We start from the raw sequence: 18,140 nt of genomic DNA on the forward strand, positions 1-18,140 counted from the left end.
TGCTTATTTATTAGTGTCACCAGAGGCTGGTGCATTAACACATTGCATTAACACTGCAATGAAGTTACTGTGAAAATCCTCTCGTCGCCACACTCCGGCGGGTACACTGAGGGAGAATTTAACATGGCCAATGCACGTCTTTCGGACTGTGGGAGGAAACCGGAGCACCCGGAGGAAGCTCACGCAGACACGGGGAGAACGTGCAGACTCCGCACAGACAGTCACCCAAGCCGGGAATCGAACCCAGGTCCCTGGTGCTGTGAGGCAGCGGTGCTAAACACTGTGCCACCGTGCTGGTCAAGACGGAGGATTAATGAGCACAGTATGGTTGATGTGATATACATGGGCTTCCAAAAGGCAGCTGATAAAGGGCCACAGAAAAGACTTGTGAGCAAGGGTTAGAGATTATGGATAAAATGGACAGTGACGGCATGGATACAAACTTGGCTGATTGACAGGAAACTGTAGTGACGAGCGCTTGTTTTTCCAGACAGGAGGAAAGTATAAGGTGGCGTTCCTCAGGGATCAGTGCTTTTCATGAAGCATAGTAATGAGCCAGAGAGTACAGGGCAGTTTCAAAACTTGCAGATGAGTCAAAAGTTGTGAATTGCAGGAAGGAGAGTGCTAAGATTTCCATAGGACATTGACAGGCTGGTGGAATAGGCGGACACATGGCAGATGCTCTGCTCCTGATTTAACAAGTCTACAAAATCTCCATAGTATCAAAACCAAAAGAGAAAGCGCTGGAAAATCTCAGCAGGTCTGGCAGCATCTGTAAGGAGAGAAAAGGGCTGGCGTTTCAAGTCCAGATGACCGTTTGTCAAAGCTAAAAGGCACAGAAAGTGGGAGATATTTATACACAGGGTGTGGGGAATGAAAGGTGAGTCATAGCCATAGAAACCAGGGGAAAAGACTGCTAATAACTATCCAACCTCACTACCACTCCATAGTATTAACATTCAATTCCCTTTCCTCAGGCCCAAAATGCGTTGTCACTTCACTACAAACATGTACATCAACATCAAATCCACAAAATAAAACTTTAGTCCAACAATTCCATCTATGCATAATATGTACCAGGAATCAGAATCACCATTCTGTAATCCTTTAATGCACATTTTATTTGCTCATTCACCTATCCTATTTTGTAGATCCCCTACAGTGCAGAAGAAAGCCATTCGACCCATCGAGTCTGCGCCGACTCTCTGACAGAGCATTTACCCAGGCCCACCCCCATCCCATTCCCATAACCCCATGAATTCATCCCACTAATCCCCCTAACCTGCACATCTTGGGACACTAAGGGGCAATTTAGCATGGCCAATCCAACTAACCCACACATCGTTGGACTGCGGGAGGAATCCGGAGCACCCGGAGGAAACCTACGCAGCTACGAGGAAAACGTGCAAACTCCACACAGGCAGTGACCCAAGCCGGGAATCGAACCCGGGTCCCTGGCGCTGTTAGGCAGCAGTGCTAACCACTGTGCCACCGTGCCGCCCTCGTGACAATAGTGGATGCGTTAGTGATTATTTATCAAAACTCGTTGCATTCTGGGGTAGTGCCGGTTGATTGGAAAACGGCTAATGTTACGCCGCTGTTTAAAAAAGGAAGGAGACAAAAGGCGGGTAACTATAGGCCGGTCAGCTTAACGTCTGTAGTAGGGAAAATGCTGGAATCCATTATTAAAGAGGAGATAGCAGGGCATCTGGATAGAAATGGTTCGATCAATCAGACGCAGCATGGATTCATGAGGGGAAAGTCGTGCTTGACGAACATGTTGGATTTTTATGAAGATGTGACTAGGGCGGTTGATGGAGGAGAACCGGTGGATGCGGTGTTTTTGGATTTCCAAAAGGCGTTTGATAAGGTGCCCCATAAAAGGCTACTGAAGAAGATTAGGGCACACGGAGTTGGGGGTAGTGTGTTAAAGTGGATTGGGGACTGGCTATCCGACAGGAAGCAAAGAGTCGGAATAAATGGGTGTTTTTCCGGTTGGAGAAAGGTAACTAGTGGCGTGCCGCAGGGATCGGTACTCGGGCCGCAACTATTTACCATTTATATAGATGATCTGGAGGAGGGGACGGAGTGTAGGGTAACGAAGTTTGCAGACGACACAAAGATAAGTGGAAAAGTGAATCGTGTGGAGAACGGAGAAGATCTGCAGAGAGATTTGGACAGGCTGAGTGAGTGGGCGAGGATATGGCAAATGGAGTATAACGTTGAGAAATGCGAGGTTATACACTTTGGAGGAAATAATAACAAATGGGATTACTATCTCAATGGAAACAAATTAAAACATGCTACCGTGCAAAGGGACCTGGGGGTCCTTGTGCATGAGACGCAAAAGCCCAGACTGCAGGTACAACAGGTGATCAAGAAGGCAAATGGGATGTTGGCCTATATTGCGAAGGGGATAGAATATAAAAGCAGGGATGTCTTGATGCACCTGTACAGGGCATTGGTGAGGCCGCAGCTGGAATACTGTGTGCAGTATTGGTCCCCTTATATGAGGAAGGATATATTGGCATTGGAGGGAGTGCAGAGAAGGTTCACCAGGTTGATACCGGAGATGAGGGGTTTGGATTATGAGGAGAGGCTGAGGAGATTGGGTTTGTACTCGTTGGAGTTTAGAAGGATGAGGGGGGATCTTATGGAGACTTATAAGATAATGCGGGGGCTGGATAGGGTGGAGGCGGAGAGATTCTTTCCACTTAGTAAGGAAGTTAAAACTAGAGGACACAGCCTCAAAATAAAGGGGGGTCGGTTTAAGACAGAGTTGAGGAGGAACTTCTTCTCCCAGAGGGTGGTGAATCTCTGGAATTCTCTGCCCACTGAGGTGGTGGAGGCTACCTCGCTGAATATGTTTAAAGCGCGGATGGATGGATTCCTGATCGGTAAGGGAATTAAGGGTTATGGGGATCAGGCGGGTAAGTGGTACTGATCCACGTCAGATCAGCCATGATCTTATTGAATGGCAGGGCAGGCTCGAGGGGCTAGATGGCCTACTCCTGCTCCTATTTCTTATGTTCTTATGTTCTTATGTTGCAAATCACACATCTGAAAGTATAAAGTATAAAATATTCCTTTTCTTACATGATGAAGAGCTGAGCACTTGGTGGAGAAGGGGCAGCTTCTGTATCCAACACAAATCTTTGACTCTTGCTGAAACTGGAGCACCGCGGTGATATTAGTGGATTGTCCCCTTCTGCGATGTGATGCAGCAGTCTGCCGGCCCCCAGGGATCGATGGGCTTCCACTCCATTCTCCAGCTCACTCTGCCAGCTTTCAAAGGCTGGAATTGGCTCTGCAACATTAACCAGGCTGTTAGAAGCTCGCTCTCTTACCTATGGCTACAGTTAAGACAAAAACATGGTCAGTACATTAGGCAGTCCTTCTCGTACATAGGGAAAAGTAACATAATGGTAGAAAAGCTAGGAATAGAGTGATATATCTCAAAGTAGCTGGCCATAGATTCATCTAGGTCATTTACTGTACAATTTCCAGCTTACATGAGACCCATATACTCAGTGAGACTTATATTTGCTTGAAAGATGCTGTAGTGCGTTCAATGGTTTGATTGATCTGTAATTGAATTTTTTTCTAGCAGTGTGCAGTAATCACCAAGTCAGGCGATAGTTTCCGCAGTGGCTAAATACAGATTTCTGCGCCCCCTGCTCGATTTTGTCAGGAGGAAATCTCCAATGATGGGAGCCATCGATTGGGGTGCACCACAGCTTCATTCTGGGTATTTGATTATGTTCAACTGATCCTTGATAACTGCACTTGATTGTTTAAGCCTGTTAGTGGAGCCAGAGAGCTAATTGAACATAAAAAGCTGGTAGGGAAGACCTGAGCTGAGACCATGCGTGTGCGCAAAATCTTGAGATATTGTAAAGTCCTGTAAATGAAGCGATTTGGATTTGGAACTAGTGTCACGTCTGCATTGCTTTGAGAAAAATCGGACATAAAAGATATCCAGTAACCCGGCAAATATGTAACAAAATTGGTGTCAAAGATGGTTGAGGAAGATTAACTTAACCAGCTGCAGATCCATTCCATTCACTGCTGGGAAATCCTCCCATTTGATTTGATTTGATTTATTATTGTTACATGTATTAGTATACAGTGAAAAGTATTGTTTCTTGCACACTATATAAAACAAAGCATACTGTTCATAGAGAAGGAAAGGAAAGAGTGCAGAATGTAGTGTTACAGTCATAGCTAGGGTGTAGAGAAAGATCAAATTAATGCAAGGCAGGTCCATTCAAAAGTCTGACAGCAGCAGGGAAGAAGCCGTTCTTGAGTCGGTTGGTACGTGACCTCAGACTTTTCTATCTTTTCCCCGACGGAAGAAGGTGGAAGAGAGAATGTCCGGGGTGCGTGAGGTCCTTGACTATGCTGGCTTCTTTCCTGAGGCAGTGGGAAGTGTAGACAGAGTCAATGAATGGGAGGTTGGTTTGAGTGATAGATTCGCCTACATTCACTGCCTTTTGTAGTTTCTTACGCTCTTGGGCAGAGCAGGAGCTATACCAAGCTGTGATACAACCAGAAAGAATGCTTTCTATAGTGCATCTGGAAAAGTTGGTGAGAGTCATAGTGGACATGCCAAACTTCCTTAGCCTCCTGAAAAAGTAGAGGTATGGGAGCATGTCATGGGATCAATGGATTGTAAGGTTCAATACCCACTTGCTCGCTACAGTGCTGGGTAGTATGGATGGAGGAGTGATCTGTAAGAAAGCAATAGTTATTTGAGCAGCTCATAGAAGAGACATCAACACTTGACCTGGCAGCAAGTGCTCTCAAAAAATACTTCAGACCACAGGACAGTGTGATGGTCGAATCCTCTCAGAGATCCCAGGGAATAGTGAGTCCACTAAACAACACACGGCAACATTTGGGCTAATTTGCGAGAAATTAATCGACAAGATTTCAATTCAATAAATTAGAGCACGTCTCCTCATGGACAATGATGACTTAACTTCGGGAAAACCCAAGGCCTTGGCTGTCTAAATCCGGTTGGCCGTTTTAGATTAGGGTACGCAGTTAGCTCCTATTGTTTGGTAACGACTGTATTGCATGTGAAACTCGAGTAGTTATGCCAAATCTTCTACAGCAACATGAACTGCGTCCTGTCTACGAAGGACATCTGGGTGTTGTTCAGATAAAACAATGATCCTGTGAAGCAAGCTGGTGGCCGGCAACGGATTGCTGTATCAAAGAGTTCATTAGAAGCTGTGTAGCATGTACACTGAGTGAGAACTCTGTTAAACAATGTCCCACACCTCTACAGCTGACCCCAAGGCCAACAAGACCATGGCAACAACACCAAGGTGAAGTGCAAGCAACCCCTCATAATCAACTTTCTTTACTTGTTGTTGATGGTCTAAACAGCAAATGGCTGGAAATCATTTCAACAATTTCCATAACAACCACTTCAGTCACTGACATTCTGGACAAGTTGCTTACAAAGTGTGGATTGCCAGCGACTATTACAGGCAATGGAATTCAGTCTGTTTCTGGTCAGTTCATAGACTTCCTAGCAAGTTGCAGAATTCATCACCATCTGACACTGCGTTGCAATCGACACGCGAATGGTGGCATTGAACAACTCAACAGTGTAATAAAGGACAGTCTGAGAGATAGTGAGTCAGAGAGGAAAACATTCCAACAATCCATTCACATCCTACTTCACACAAATCGATCCACCCTAAACTCTGACCAGAAAGACACCAGCCAAACATATGATAGGTCGTAAATTTCACATGCCACTAATCATTCTTAAGCCAAGGCTACCAATTAATGAGAATTTCATCGGGAAAACAGATGAAATCGCAAAGCGGCCAGGTAAATCAATGGAATCGTAGAATCCCTACAGCGCAGGAGGCGGCCATTTGGCCCATCGAGTCTGCACCAACTATAATCCCACCCAGGCCCTATCCCCATAACCCCACATATTTACCCTGCTAATCCCCCTGACACTAAAGGGACAATTTAGCATGGCCAAACAACCCTGTGGGAGTAAACCAGAGCACTCGGAGGAAACCCACGCAGACACAGGGAGAACGTGCAAACTCCACACAGACAGTGACCCAAGCACAAAATTGAACCAGGGTCCTTAGCACCGTGAGGCAGCAGTGCTAACCACTGTGCCGCCCAAACTTTGACAAACGCACAAGAAGGGAACCAAATCAAATAGCCATATTGCTACCACAACCGTGCATCATCTATGTCAGCTCCAAAGCAGATCAAGTGGTTGCTCGATACCAACGCTCATCTGTTAGGTGACAACACCAAGACAAACGTTCGATGCTTAATAGTGAGCAGACCTGGATATATTGGGGACAGTAACTATGAGGGTGCATTTTCTCTTCCGATGAGTGATATTGATCACCCGCCTCTTCAAGCTGATCACACAGAGCCACAACATCAAATTCGTAGATCTAATCACAAATCAAAAGAGACCTTTATCTCTGAAGACCATTTCTGTACTTAGAATTCAACCTGTCTGTTTTGATCTGCTTGAAGAAGAATCACATGGATTCATTGAAACATAGAAAATAGAAGCGGGAGAAGGACATTCGGCCCTTCGAGCCTGCTCTGCCATTCGTTATCACGGCTGATCATCAAATTCAATATCCTGATCCCACCTCCCCTCCATATCCCTTGATCTTTTTAGCCCCAAGAGCTCTATCTAATTTCTTCTTGAAATCACACATTATCAAAACGTTAACTCTGTTTCTCTCTCCACAGATGCTGCCAGACCTGCTGAGTTTTTCCAGTATCTTCTGCTTTTAATATTGTAGATATTGTTCATTCGGGGAGCGCAGGGGACCCCAGTTAGAGGCACTATCAATTCATTAAGTCAACCGAACTTCTAGCTGTGACAGATAAATAAGTCATGTGTGTTTAGTTGTCTGGATTATTCATTTCATAAGGGTGGGTTAAACAAAGGGGATTTGCACAATTCAATGTGGCCATACATCCCAAATGTCTTTACATGTATCAAAAAAGTTATGGAAGGGCACAAATTTAAAAAGAAACTAGTATTTTGAGTATTACTGAAAAAAGAGACAAGCTACTGAAGCTTTTTGTCTTTCACTCATCAGGATAGATGCAAGAGTTCAAACTTCAAAGTTTGACAATTCATATTGAATAAGAAGAGCACACTGATTGACTGCAAGAGGATTTTGATTGGCTGAGACGTTGCCAAGGAGAATGCAAGAGGGAATTATCATTCCCCCACTCCCCCACCCCCATGCTTTTCTGTAATTCACAAAAAGGTCCAAGTCTGGACATGTTTCTTCTACCTTCTGAGGACAAGTCCCAACATATGAATAAATGTAGTTTGGAGCAAGCAACAGTGAGCCACATCATGAACCTGACTGATAATGTTAAATTATTGTTAGTGTCATTCTCAGCACACATGGGATTGTTCAACAAGTGCTGCCCGATTGCAGAATCACATCTAACTTTAGACATGGTGTTCGGAGTTTTACAAGCACAGGCTGGCTGAATACTAGCTGGTATTTTATAGTAAAACAAAATGATTTAAAAAGTCGAGCAGTAAATCATCTCGTACCCATTCAGCATCTCCCAAGGGCCAAACCACCATTTGATTTCACACTGTAGAATCAGTGAGAGCAGAATCAGCTCTCCTCAGGCTCCAGTTCCTGAGGACATGAAGGCCTTAGAAAGGCTGCAGAGAATAGATTTACCAGCATGGTACCAGGGGTGAGGAACTTCAGTTAAGTGGAGAGACTGGAATTAATAGTGAACACAGAGAGAGGTTAAAGGGAGGTTTAACAGAGGTGTTCAAAATTACAAGGAGTTTCAGTAAGAGTAAGGGAGGCAGTGGCATGGTGGTATCATCAATGGACCAGGAATTGAGAGACCCAGAGCCACGACTACAAAGGGTCGTGAACGAAGCCCAGTCCATCACGCAAGCCAGCCTCCATCCATCTGTCTACACTTCCCGCTGCCTTGGCAAAGCAGCCAGCATAATTAAGGACCCTACGCACCCTGGACATTCTCTCTTCCACCTTCTTCCGTCAGGAAAAAGATACAAAAGTCTGAGGACACTTACCAACCGACTCAAGAATAGCTTCTTCCCTGCTGCTGTCAGACTTTTGAATGGACCTACCTCGCATTAAGTTGATCTTTCTCTACACCCTAGCAATGACTGTAACACTGCATTCTGCGCTCTCTCCTTTCCTTCTCTATGAACAGTATGCATTGTCTGTATAGTGCGCAAGAAACAATACCTTCAAATGTATATCACGACATGTGACAATAATAAATCAAATCAAATTAAATCCCACCATGGCAGATGGCAACATTTTAATACAATAAATATCTGGAATTAAGAATCTACTGATGACATTGAAACCATTGTCAAAAAAATCCCATCTGGTTCACTAATGTCCTTCAGGGAAGAAAATCTGCTGTCCTTACCCGGTCTGGCCTACATGTGACTCCAGAGCCACAGCAATGTGGTTGACTCTCAAATGCCCTCTGAAATGGAGGGCAGTTAGGGATGGGCAATAAATGCTGACCCAGCCAGCGACACCCACATCCCATAAAACGACAAAGGGTCATCTGGACTCGAAACGTCAGCTCTTTTCTCTCCTTACAGATGCTGCCAGACCTGCTGAGATTTTCCAACATTTCCTCTTTTGGTTTAAAAAAAAAACAAACATGGAAAAGCTCTCCCACTGACAGAAGGCACATCGTGAGCTTGTGGAAGCATCAAATCAAATTGCAATGATGTGTGCTTATAGCACGTCCTGTCTGATTTGCCTCTGTCTCTGTCCTGATGGAGGCCTATTTCAAGAATAGCCTACCAATATAAATACTTAGATCCTAGCCCTGTAATGGGCCCCACTGCCAGCCATTATATTGGGCTGGATTCTCCAACCTCTCCCACAGCCGGGATTCTCCTGTCCCACTGCAGTAAATGGAGATTTGGCTGAGCGCCAAATACTCCATCCTTGCAACGCTGAGAGAACACTGTCCTAGGAGGGTCTGTTACCTACAGAGTTAATATAGGACAGAGTACGTAAAATAATTTACCATCAAAAGTTGGGAGATGATAATTATATTTTTTTAAGCAGCAAGTTATGATGAACTGTGCGGAGTTTGCACATTCTCCCCGTGTCTGCGTGGGTTTCCTCCGGGTGCTCCGGTTTCCTCCCACAGTCCAAAGATGTGCGGGTTAGGTTGATTGGCCAAGCTAAATTGCCCCTTAGTGTCCCGGGATGCGTAGGTTAGAGGGATTAGTGGGTAAATATGAGGGTTAGAGGGATTAGCAGGTAAATATGTGGGGATGCGGGGATGGAGCCTGGGTGGGATTGTTGTCGGTGCAGTCTCGATGGGCCGAATGGCCTCTTTCTGCACTGTAGGGGTTTCTATGGTTCTATGGTTTCTATCTGGAAAGCAGTACCTAAAGGAATAGAGGAATAAAATTCACTAATATTTAAAATAAGTGAGATATCTACTCGAAAAAGGAGACGTTACAGTGCAGTGGGGAAAGGGCAACAAGTGGGGTTAATTGGCGAGGTACTTCAAAGAACTGGCACAAAAATGGTGGGCCAAATGGCCTCATTCTGTGCTGTATAACTTGACGATTCTAAAATATGTCACTTGCTCCTTTTTCACAACAATGATTGACTGACATTTGACACAGAGATCTCTATTACACTCTATGGTGCGATGTCAAAGGATAATGAAAGCAAACATTGTACTGGCATCCTGAACTAGCAGCTATAACAGTGTAAAAAAACTCTTTGTCCTCAGCAAGTGCGTGGAAAACAGAAAGCTTTTCATTTCTTCTCTCCATTCTCGAGCCTCCCAGTTCATAAATAACAAACCCAGTTCTTAAGTAAATATTCCTTCTTCGTTGCCTCAATAACACTGGACAATTTCCTCCCTTGGGAAATTCTGAGCTCCCAGGCTGCATGACTTGGCTGGGTAGACAGGGGATTTGATACGTGCATCCTGAGCTTGTGGAGACATCAAGATCTAATTACAATGAAGTATGGTAACAGCAAGTCCTGTCTGATTTACAGTTCTCTATCCTACATAAGAACATAAGAACTAGGAGCAGGGGTAGGCCATCTGGCCCCTCAAGCCTGCCCCGCCATTCAATAAGATCATGGCTGATCTTTTCATGAGCATGGACTCAGCTCCACTTACCCGCCCGCTCACCATAACCCTTGATTCAAAAATTTATCTATCCTTGCCTTAAAAATATTCAATGAGGTAGCCTCAACTGCTTCACTGGGCAGGGAATTCCACAGATTCACAACCCTTTGGGTGAAGAGGTTCCTCCTCAACTCAGTCCTAAATCTGCTCCCCCTTATTTTGAGACTATGCCCCCTAGTTCTAGTTTCACCCGCCAGTGGAAACAACCTCCCTGCTTCTATCTTATCTATTCCCTTCATAATCTTATGTATTTCAATAAGATCTCCCCTCATTCTTCTAAATTCCAATGAGTATAGTCCCAGTGTACTCCGTCTCTCCTCATAAGCCAACCTCTCCTCTCAACTCCGGAATCAACCTAGTGAATCTCCTCTGCACCCCCTCCAGTGCCGGTATATCCTTTCTCAAGTAAAGAGACCAAAACTGTACACAGTGATGAATGCCTACTTGAAGGGGTACCTGCAAATACTGGGTTCTCGACTTAGATCCCTGCAATGGTCCCAATGCCAACCATTATAATAACTTCACATTCCAGGTATTGGCTCAGGCTATGCTGGAAGAACATTGTTGGTAGGAGGGTCTGGTACATTCAGGGTTAATGTGGGACTGAGTATAGCACCGCCCACACAGTGATGTAAGAGGGTACATGCCCCAGAGCCAGGATCAGTCTAGAAATAGGTAGAGATGTGTAAAAGCCTATGGTGAATTCAGGTCCCTAACCTCTGCTGCATGTGTGCATATAGTTATGAGTTTTTAATAAAGAATTGCTGTTAATACACTCAAGACCACAAAGCCTACTTCATAGTGTTCAAAGCAGGATTCTTCATGGAGGCAGCATTCGGATCAAAATCCATTATCCTCCCAAGAATGCAGAATAACTAAGAAAAAGGACATCTTCAATACATTCGGAACTGAAACAGACTCCCACTGAAGTTACAGACCTGGGAAAATTGAATATGTCTTCAGCAAGAAGAGCTCAAGGCTGTTCGGCTAAGATTTTTTTAAATGTGAAATTCCGGGCCAACTGTTTAGAGAAACCTCTTTTCATTTATTCAGCTAGAAGCTCCATTTAAAAGCATCTCCAATTCCGATCCCTGACTCCGAGTCTCAACACATGGCTCTCAAGTTGAACAAAGAGGGGAAGAAAATTAAATTTGTCTACTTCGGTTAGTCAACATCTTTTCCCAAAGGTAGGGGAGTCTAAAACTAGAGGGCATAGGTTTAAGGTGAAAGGGGAGAGATACAAAAGGTTCCAGAGAGTCAATTTTTTCACACAGAGGGTGGCGAGTGTCTGGAATGAGCTGCCAGAGGTAGTAGTAGAGGCGGGTACAATTTTGTCTTTTAAAAAGCACTTAGACAGTTACATGGGTAAAATTGGTATAGAGGGATATGGGCCAAACGCAGGCAATTGGGCGCCACGATGGCACAGTGGTTAGCACTGCTGCCTTACAGTACCAGGGACGTGGGTTCAATTTCTGGCTTGGGTCACTGTCTGCACGGAGTCTGCACGTTCTCCCCTGTGTCTGTGTGGGTTTCCTCCAGGTGCTCTGGTTTCCACCCACAGACGGAAGGCGTGCTGGTTAGGTGCATTGGCCATGCTAATATTCTCCCTCAGTGTACCTGAACAGGTGCCCGAGTGTGGCGACTTGAGGATTTTCACAGTAAATTCATTGCTGGTGGTCAGGGAGTGTATCTGCAACACCCAATATGATGTTGCCTTGGATAAACTCAAACTTTAAATCACAGCCTGTTTATGAAGGAATTGACAGATTCCCCAGGCAGTTGGACTCTCTTATTAAACTTGACTCACTCCAGAGGGGCAATTTGTTCCACACAGAGGGTGGTGAGTGTTAATGTCAGCCTACTTGTGACACTAATAAATAAACTTTAAACAATTGGGACTAGCTTAAATGGTAAAAATTGGGCGGCATGGACAAGTTGGGCCGAAGGGCCTGTTTACATGCTGCAGACCTCGAAGACTCTATGACACTATTAGTGACCATCCGATTTCTTAAACAGCATGCCTGTTTTCCACATGCCCCCAATCACAATGCCATGCCGCTGATTAAATGGAGTCGGCAACTCTCGTAGCCATCGCCACCTTCTTCAGGCAGAAACACGCCGCCACCGTTTGGAAACCCCACCAAAAACTGGCAAGTGTAGGAATTGCCATTTTCCGGCCGGGGATTGGTAACACGGTCTGAGGTTCCTGCATTCTCCGAAACCTGCATCAACACTTTGGAAACAATCTTCCAAATGGATCACAGTTCTTCACTTACAGCTCCTCTGGGATGGCCCAGACCAATCACCAGAATTAGAGTCTTTGGAGGAAAAGATTTCTAAAGATACAGCATTGCTACAGGTCTAAATAATCAGAAGCACAAGTCAATACACTTCTTTACTCAACTGGGCCAATTGCAGATGACGTCACTGCACGACAGGGTTTCGATTAGTCATCTGCCAAATTTGGCAATGTTTTAAAATTTTTCAGCATTTATTTCATCCTGGGATCCATTAAAATATTGGAGTGAGTCAAATTTAATAAGAGACTCTAACTGCCTGGGGAACCTGTCAATTCTTCCATAAACAGGCGGTGAATTAAAGTCTGAGTTTACCCAGGACATCATTGTGTTGAATGTTGCAGACGATTCACTCCCTGACCACCTGCAAGCTAAAAACCATCTTACCCGAGACACGGGTCCCAGAAAGTCCCCTGGGGTCAGACCAACTTACCAAACTCAGGATTACCTTAGCATCTCTGGTGGAAATGGTACCAGAGAAGGATCAACAGTATGAGGAGCTTCTACCATCATGAAGATGGTAGACACACCGACCATTGTGTGCCAACTTCCAGGCAGTTTACCAGAACCACAAGGGATGCTGGAACCTTGGAGCAGTCTCACACCATTAGCAATGAAAAGCAGAGGTGAGCGCGCTACTCAATCATCTCCTTGCCACCGGAATGCTCTTCCTCAGCCTCAGGGAGCTTGCTGACAGCCCGAATGGACAAAAGGTGAGGAAAAAGCACCGCCACGCACCCATTCTGCAAGAAACAGTGACGAGTAACAACAACCGTTCACTGCCAAACCAGCCACACCAACCAGGCCAGGTGTAACATCAAGCAAGGGAAGAAATGGATGAACCTATAGCCAAACACCAAGCCAACCTCCAAAGCAGCAGCAAGAACTGGAACCACCAGAGCCCTGCACTCTTCTAACAAAATGGCAAACAAGATGTAGACGGGGTTTCAGAGCCTCAAATAAACTAGATTCAGTACAAACTCACAGCACAGTACAAAATATTCTTTCAAACGGTGGCTATCACCATTCAAACTTCCACAGGCAGAAATAATCAATAGTTTTATCTCCACATAAAGAGTATATGACAGCATAGTAATCAAAATATATTGTTACGATGATGGAGAAAAAATACATAGAATTACACACAGAAGTATTGGACTTTAAAAAGACCTGAGTTTATATTTTAAAATGGGCACAAACTCCGAAGATGGCAGAGAATGTGGTTAGCCACTGACAGAAATACTTACAGGATGTTTCTCTAAGGGACAATGGAACCCCTCCCATCTGGGTCACTAATGTCCTTTAGGGAAGGAAACCTGCCATCCTTACCTGGTCTGGCCTACATGCGACTCCAGACCCACAGCAACGTGGTTGACTCTCATCTGCCCTCAGGTAACTAGGGATGGATGGGCAATAAATGCTGGCCAGTCAGTGACGCCCATGGCCAACGAATAAAAAAAACCCTCACTGTGTTTCAGACAAGGTACTTCTAAAAGCATCCAAAGCCTGATTACCATCTCCAGTAAAGACAAAGAACATAATGACCATCTCATTTCAATGACCCTGGGTGTAATTGCTTAGACAGATTAGTGTATTCCGGTTTCCAGTTGGAATATACAAAGAAGGGGTAATAGTTACCCAGGGCCCGCGCATGTGCATGTGTGTGTGTGCACGTGTGCACTATGAGGACAAACAGTTGGAAGCTTTCCACACTGAAAGTGTGTGCCACAGTGCCAGAAGCAGTGCCCCTGCAAAAAGGAAGTGACCATCTTTTGCAGGAGTATCTAAAAACTCTTTCTCTGACTGTGGAAGTCAACCAGCCAGCAAAAGGCTCGCAGCTGGAAAAAAGAACTGAATTATCTCTATTCAACCATGGAACACCCGAACTGAAGAATCAACTACTCACCAACAGAAGTCAACTATACTGGAATCGATTTGTAATGGCCACACAGGTCATCATCTACTCCTTGCAACTCAAGGACTGCTCCGTATAAATTTTTATTTTATACTTACTTACTATTGAACTCCTTTATAACTTCAAATCCACATGAATTTAGATGCAGGTGGTTTAAAATTTCTCCTTACCATTTTAGTAATTAATAAACTTACTCTATCTTAACTCAAGAAAGCCTGGATAAACTGCCTCCTTTTTAAACATAACTAAAAAGATATCCAAAGGAAAGGGAATCTTGATAGACTAAACGTTGTTGTTACCAGCAGAGGGTGGGTTGAATAAAGACATGGAACCAGTCACCCCTCCTCACAGCTTGGTATGGCTCCTGCTCTGTCCAAGAACGCAAGAAACTACAAACGGTTGTGAAAGAAGCCTAATCATCACTCAAAACAGCCTCCCACCCATTAACAGAGTCTACACTTCCTGTTGCCTTGGAAAAGCAGCCAGCATAATTAAGGACCCCACACACCCTGGACACTCTCTTTCACCTTCTTCCATCAGGAAAAAAATACAGAAGTCTGAGATCACGCACCAACCGACTCAAGAACAGTTTCTTCCCTGTTGCCATCAGACTTTTGAATGGACCTACCTCGCATTAAGTTGATCTTTCTCTACGCCCTAGCTATGACTGTAACACTACATTCTGCACCCTCTTCTTTCCTTCTCTATGAACGGTATGCTTTGTCTGTAGAATGTGAAAGAAACAATACTTTTCACGATATACCAATACATGTGACAATAAATCTAATCAAATCAGGTCAAATCCTCACCCAGGTTTGTAACTATTTGGGGGTATCCCAGTCGGATGGTGACAAATCGAGGTGTCTCACCTGGGGTTGTTTGTAACAATACAATGTGCACAGGTCTACAATACCCGTTAGAAATCTGGGTATTTGTGAATTGATTCATTGCCCTTCAGACTTGCTCCGTATTGAGTCAGTGAGTCACTGTTAAGTATTAAATCACATCCTCGTGAATTTCAGGGGAAGCAGTTGGCACACTTCTGGTCTAAATTTTATTCACCATCAAACAAACCTCTTCCAAGAACTGGGCACCTACCTCCAAGATCCTACTACTATTAGCCCCTAGAATTTTAAAACCAACATCCCTGTTAACTCCTTAACCTCGAGACTCCCAGGCAACTCAGCAATGCTTGAAACTGTCTTTCTAAATAAAACCGCGGGTCGAATGTTATTAAAAATGCAATGAGAGCTACCCTAGCAACAGAGACAAGGAGATGATAAAACAAACGGATAAACCAGTTCTTTCAGTCAAAGGAATGAATGCAATCAAGGAAATGAACCAATTTTGGCCAAAGATGTCCATCCGATTTTCATCAGGAGGAAGCAACTGTTTTTCTCACACACACGCCTTATGATAAAGTGTCACAGAACAAACCCGTGCCCTCCTATCGATGGCTGGTGGGTGTAGGCGTTGGCAGGGATATGAAGTAGAAATAAGGCTTTCCCTCACGTGCAGCACTCCAACTGAGACAAGCTGTCACAGGCAGTATTGGGAGTGGATTAAAGAGCAGGACTCGAGTTTCAGATCAAAGCACGAAACAATAGAACATACTCACCATCGCTATCCCTTTGCTGGTGCATTAATTTGAAATCAATAATAGGGGCAGTGATGGTGCTGGGTTCTGACAAAACAAAACCAGTGGAGAAAATAAAACAAAACTAGAAATGCAAGGACAAAACATGATTATTAATTATAGTGACAAATTAAAAATCCACTTCTAATGATAAGGATTCAACTCAATGATGTGTGAAAAGAATAAACGATGATTGACACTAATGTTTTGTAACACAGCAGCTTGTCAGAGTATCAAATTACAATGAATTCTAAAGTGTTTCACCGCCAGCACTTTCTGTATCAAATTAAATCTAGCTGTAAATATATTGGCTATTCTTACCGCCACTGCTTCCTTCTTCAGCAATCCCATTCCGACCTGGCTGGGGTGTCTGCTCCCCCTTGCCATGTTGTGCTGCAGGACTTTCCTCGGGGCTCGGCAAGAATGTGGAGCACAGGTCAACGTCAAAGGCTTGCAGCTTCATCAAGGAGTTCTGCAGGCAAAAGCAGAACATGATGCCATGAAACAGCGACAGAGACGCCAGCTCTGTCCACAGCCGGAGCACCGTGCCTTCAGCGTGGGGTGTCTGCAGCAGCAGCAGCAGTGCCAGCCCGGAGTGCTTGTGTGAGGAAGGCCAGCGGCGATGCGTCCGACTTAAAGCCATCTATTCAGGATGACTAAACATGCTGCTGCGGCTCCCCGCAGTTAAAAGCACAATCTGGGGCTCGGGAGAGCTGGAATTGTGAGCCTGGACCTCCAGTGGGAAGACTCACTCCGTCAGCAGTCGGTGATTTGTTAGTCAGCCAATCTGACACAGCAAGCCGGATGATATTGTCCTTAAAGCTCTGCCTCTGTGCAAGAGCTCCATCCAGCCTGCTGACATCATCTCTGGTGACAATTTGCCCCTCCCCAGTGCAGTCCATTCATAAAAGCCTAGATCAGATACGCTGATATGTCCCTGTCAATGAACCAGGCTTGAAAACAGCACCAAATCTCTCCTTCGTGGAGAGAAACATTGATTAATTTTAGGGGAGGGGGGGTCACGAGCTGGGATTTAAATCAGCTTCAGAAAGCTGTAAGCTAGAATCAGGAGGATATGTGTTTCTACTCAGAGAGAGAACCCTTCCAGCTGTCCCCCCAGAGTCTAACATACCCTTTTAAATTGATCACAGAGAAAGGATACAGAATCCCGCAGCAAACATACTTCCCATTGAAAAGGAATAAGCTTGTGTGTGATAACCTGGCTGCAATGAATTTAGCTGCTCCCAGCAACTTGTGGGGGTGGAGAGAGAGAGAGGGAGTCTGCAACACAGGCGCATGTAAATGTGTACTCTTGCACGTCTTCAGGCAGGGACTGACACACAGCAAATTCAGCCCGTCCCACTCTCAATATCAAGCTTGTTCCAGTGGTTGTCATCCAACCATCACGTGCATCCAGAACGTGCAAGAACCAAAGCGTGTCCGTGTGACACAGTAAATCCCAAAATGAGAAGGTCAGATTAAAGCTTCTGTCACTCATTTGCCATGCTTTTTCGACCTTACCCCCCCCCCCCCCTCACAATTTGCATTTTACACAGTGTCATCACTTGCACAAGAGCCTGGGTTCAGGTCGAATACCGAGACTGATAAAGGACAGGCAGCGAAAATTAAACCCCTGGGTCAGAGAGAGGTTTTTGAGGAGAATCTTGGGGGGGGGGGGGGGGTAGAAGTGCAGGGCACGGATGACTGAAGGCACAGTAAAGAGGCTGGAATAATAGAAATCATGGAAGTTATAGAATCCCACAGTGCAGAAGGAGGCCATTCGGCCCATTGAGTCTGCACCTACCATAATCCCACCCAGGCCCTATCCCCATAACCCTATGCATTTATCCTAGCTAGTCCCCCTGACACTAAGGGGCAATTTACCACGGCCAATTCACCTAACCCGCACATCTTTGGACTGTAGGAGGAAACTCACGCAGACATGGGGAGAATGTGCAAACTCCACACGATGTGGAGATGCCGGCGTTGGACTGGGGTAAACACAGTAAGGAGTCTCACAACACCAGGTTAAAGTCCAACTGGTTTATTTGGTAGCAAACGCCACTAGCTTTCAGAGCGCTGAAGGAGC

General features: G+C 45.0%; 1 protein-coding gene across 7 annotated transcripts in view; it reads right to left on the reverse strand.

The window, feature by feature from the left end:
• fam13c (family with sequence similarity 13 member C) overlaps nucleotides 1–18,140 on the reverse strand; it is a 181,423-nt gene that overhangs the window by 37,362 nt on the left and 125,921 nt on the right. For 5 of the 7 annotated variants that reach the window (XM_078223615.1, XM_078223618.1, XM_078223612.1 and 2 more), the window contains 3 exons: nucleotides 16,373–16,523; nucleotides 16,034–16,099; nucleotides 3,097–3,307 (listed from right to left, as the gene is read on the reverse strand). In XM_078223615.1, coding sequence (XP_078079741.1) covers nucleotides 3,097–3,307; nucleotides 16,034–16,099; nucleotides 16,373–16,523 — 428 coding nt within the window. Of the gene's footprint in view, nucleotides 1–3,096; nucleotides 3,308–16,033; nucleotides 16,100–16,372; nucleotides 16,823–18,140 lie in introns of those variants that run through there. The other 2 variants (XM_078223619.1, XM_078223617.1) reach the window with 2 other exon arrangements.

The sequence above is a fragment of the Mustelus asterias genome, chromosome 11 (assembly GCF_964213995.1).
Source record: "Mustelus asterias chromosome 11, sMusAst1.hap1.1, whole genome shotgun sequence".
NCBI lineage: Eukaryota > Metazoa > Chordata > Chondrichthyes > Carcharhiniformes > Triakidae > Mustelus > Mustelus asterias.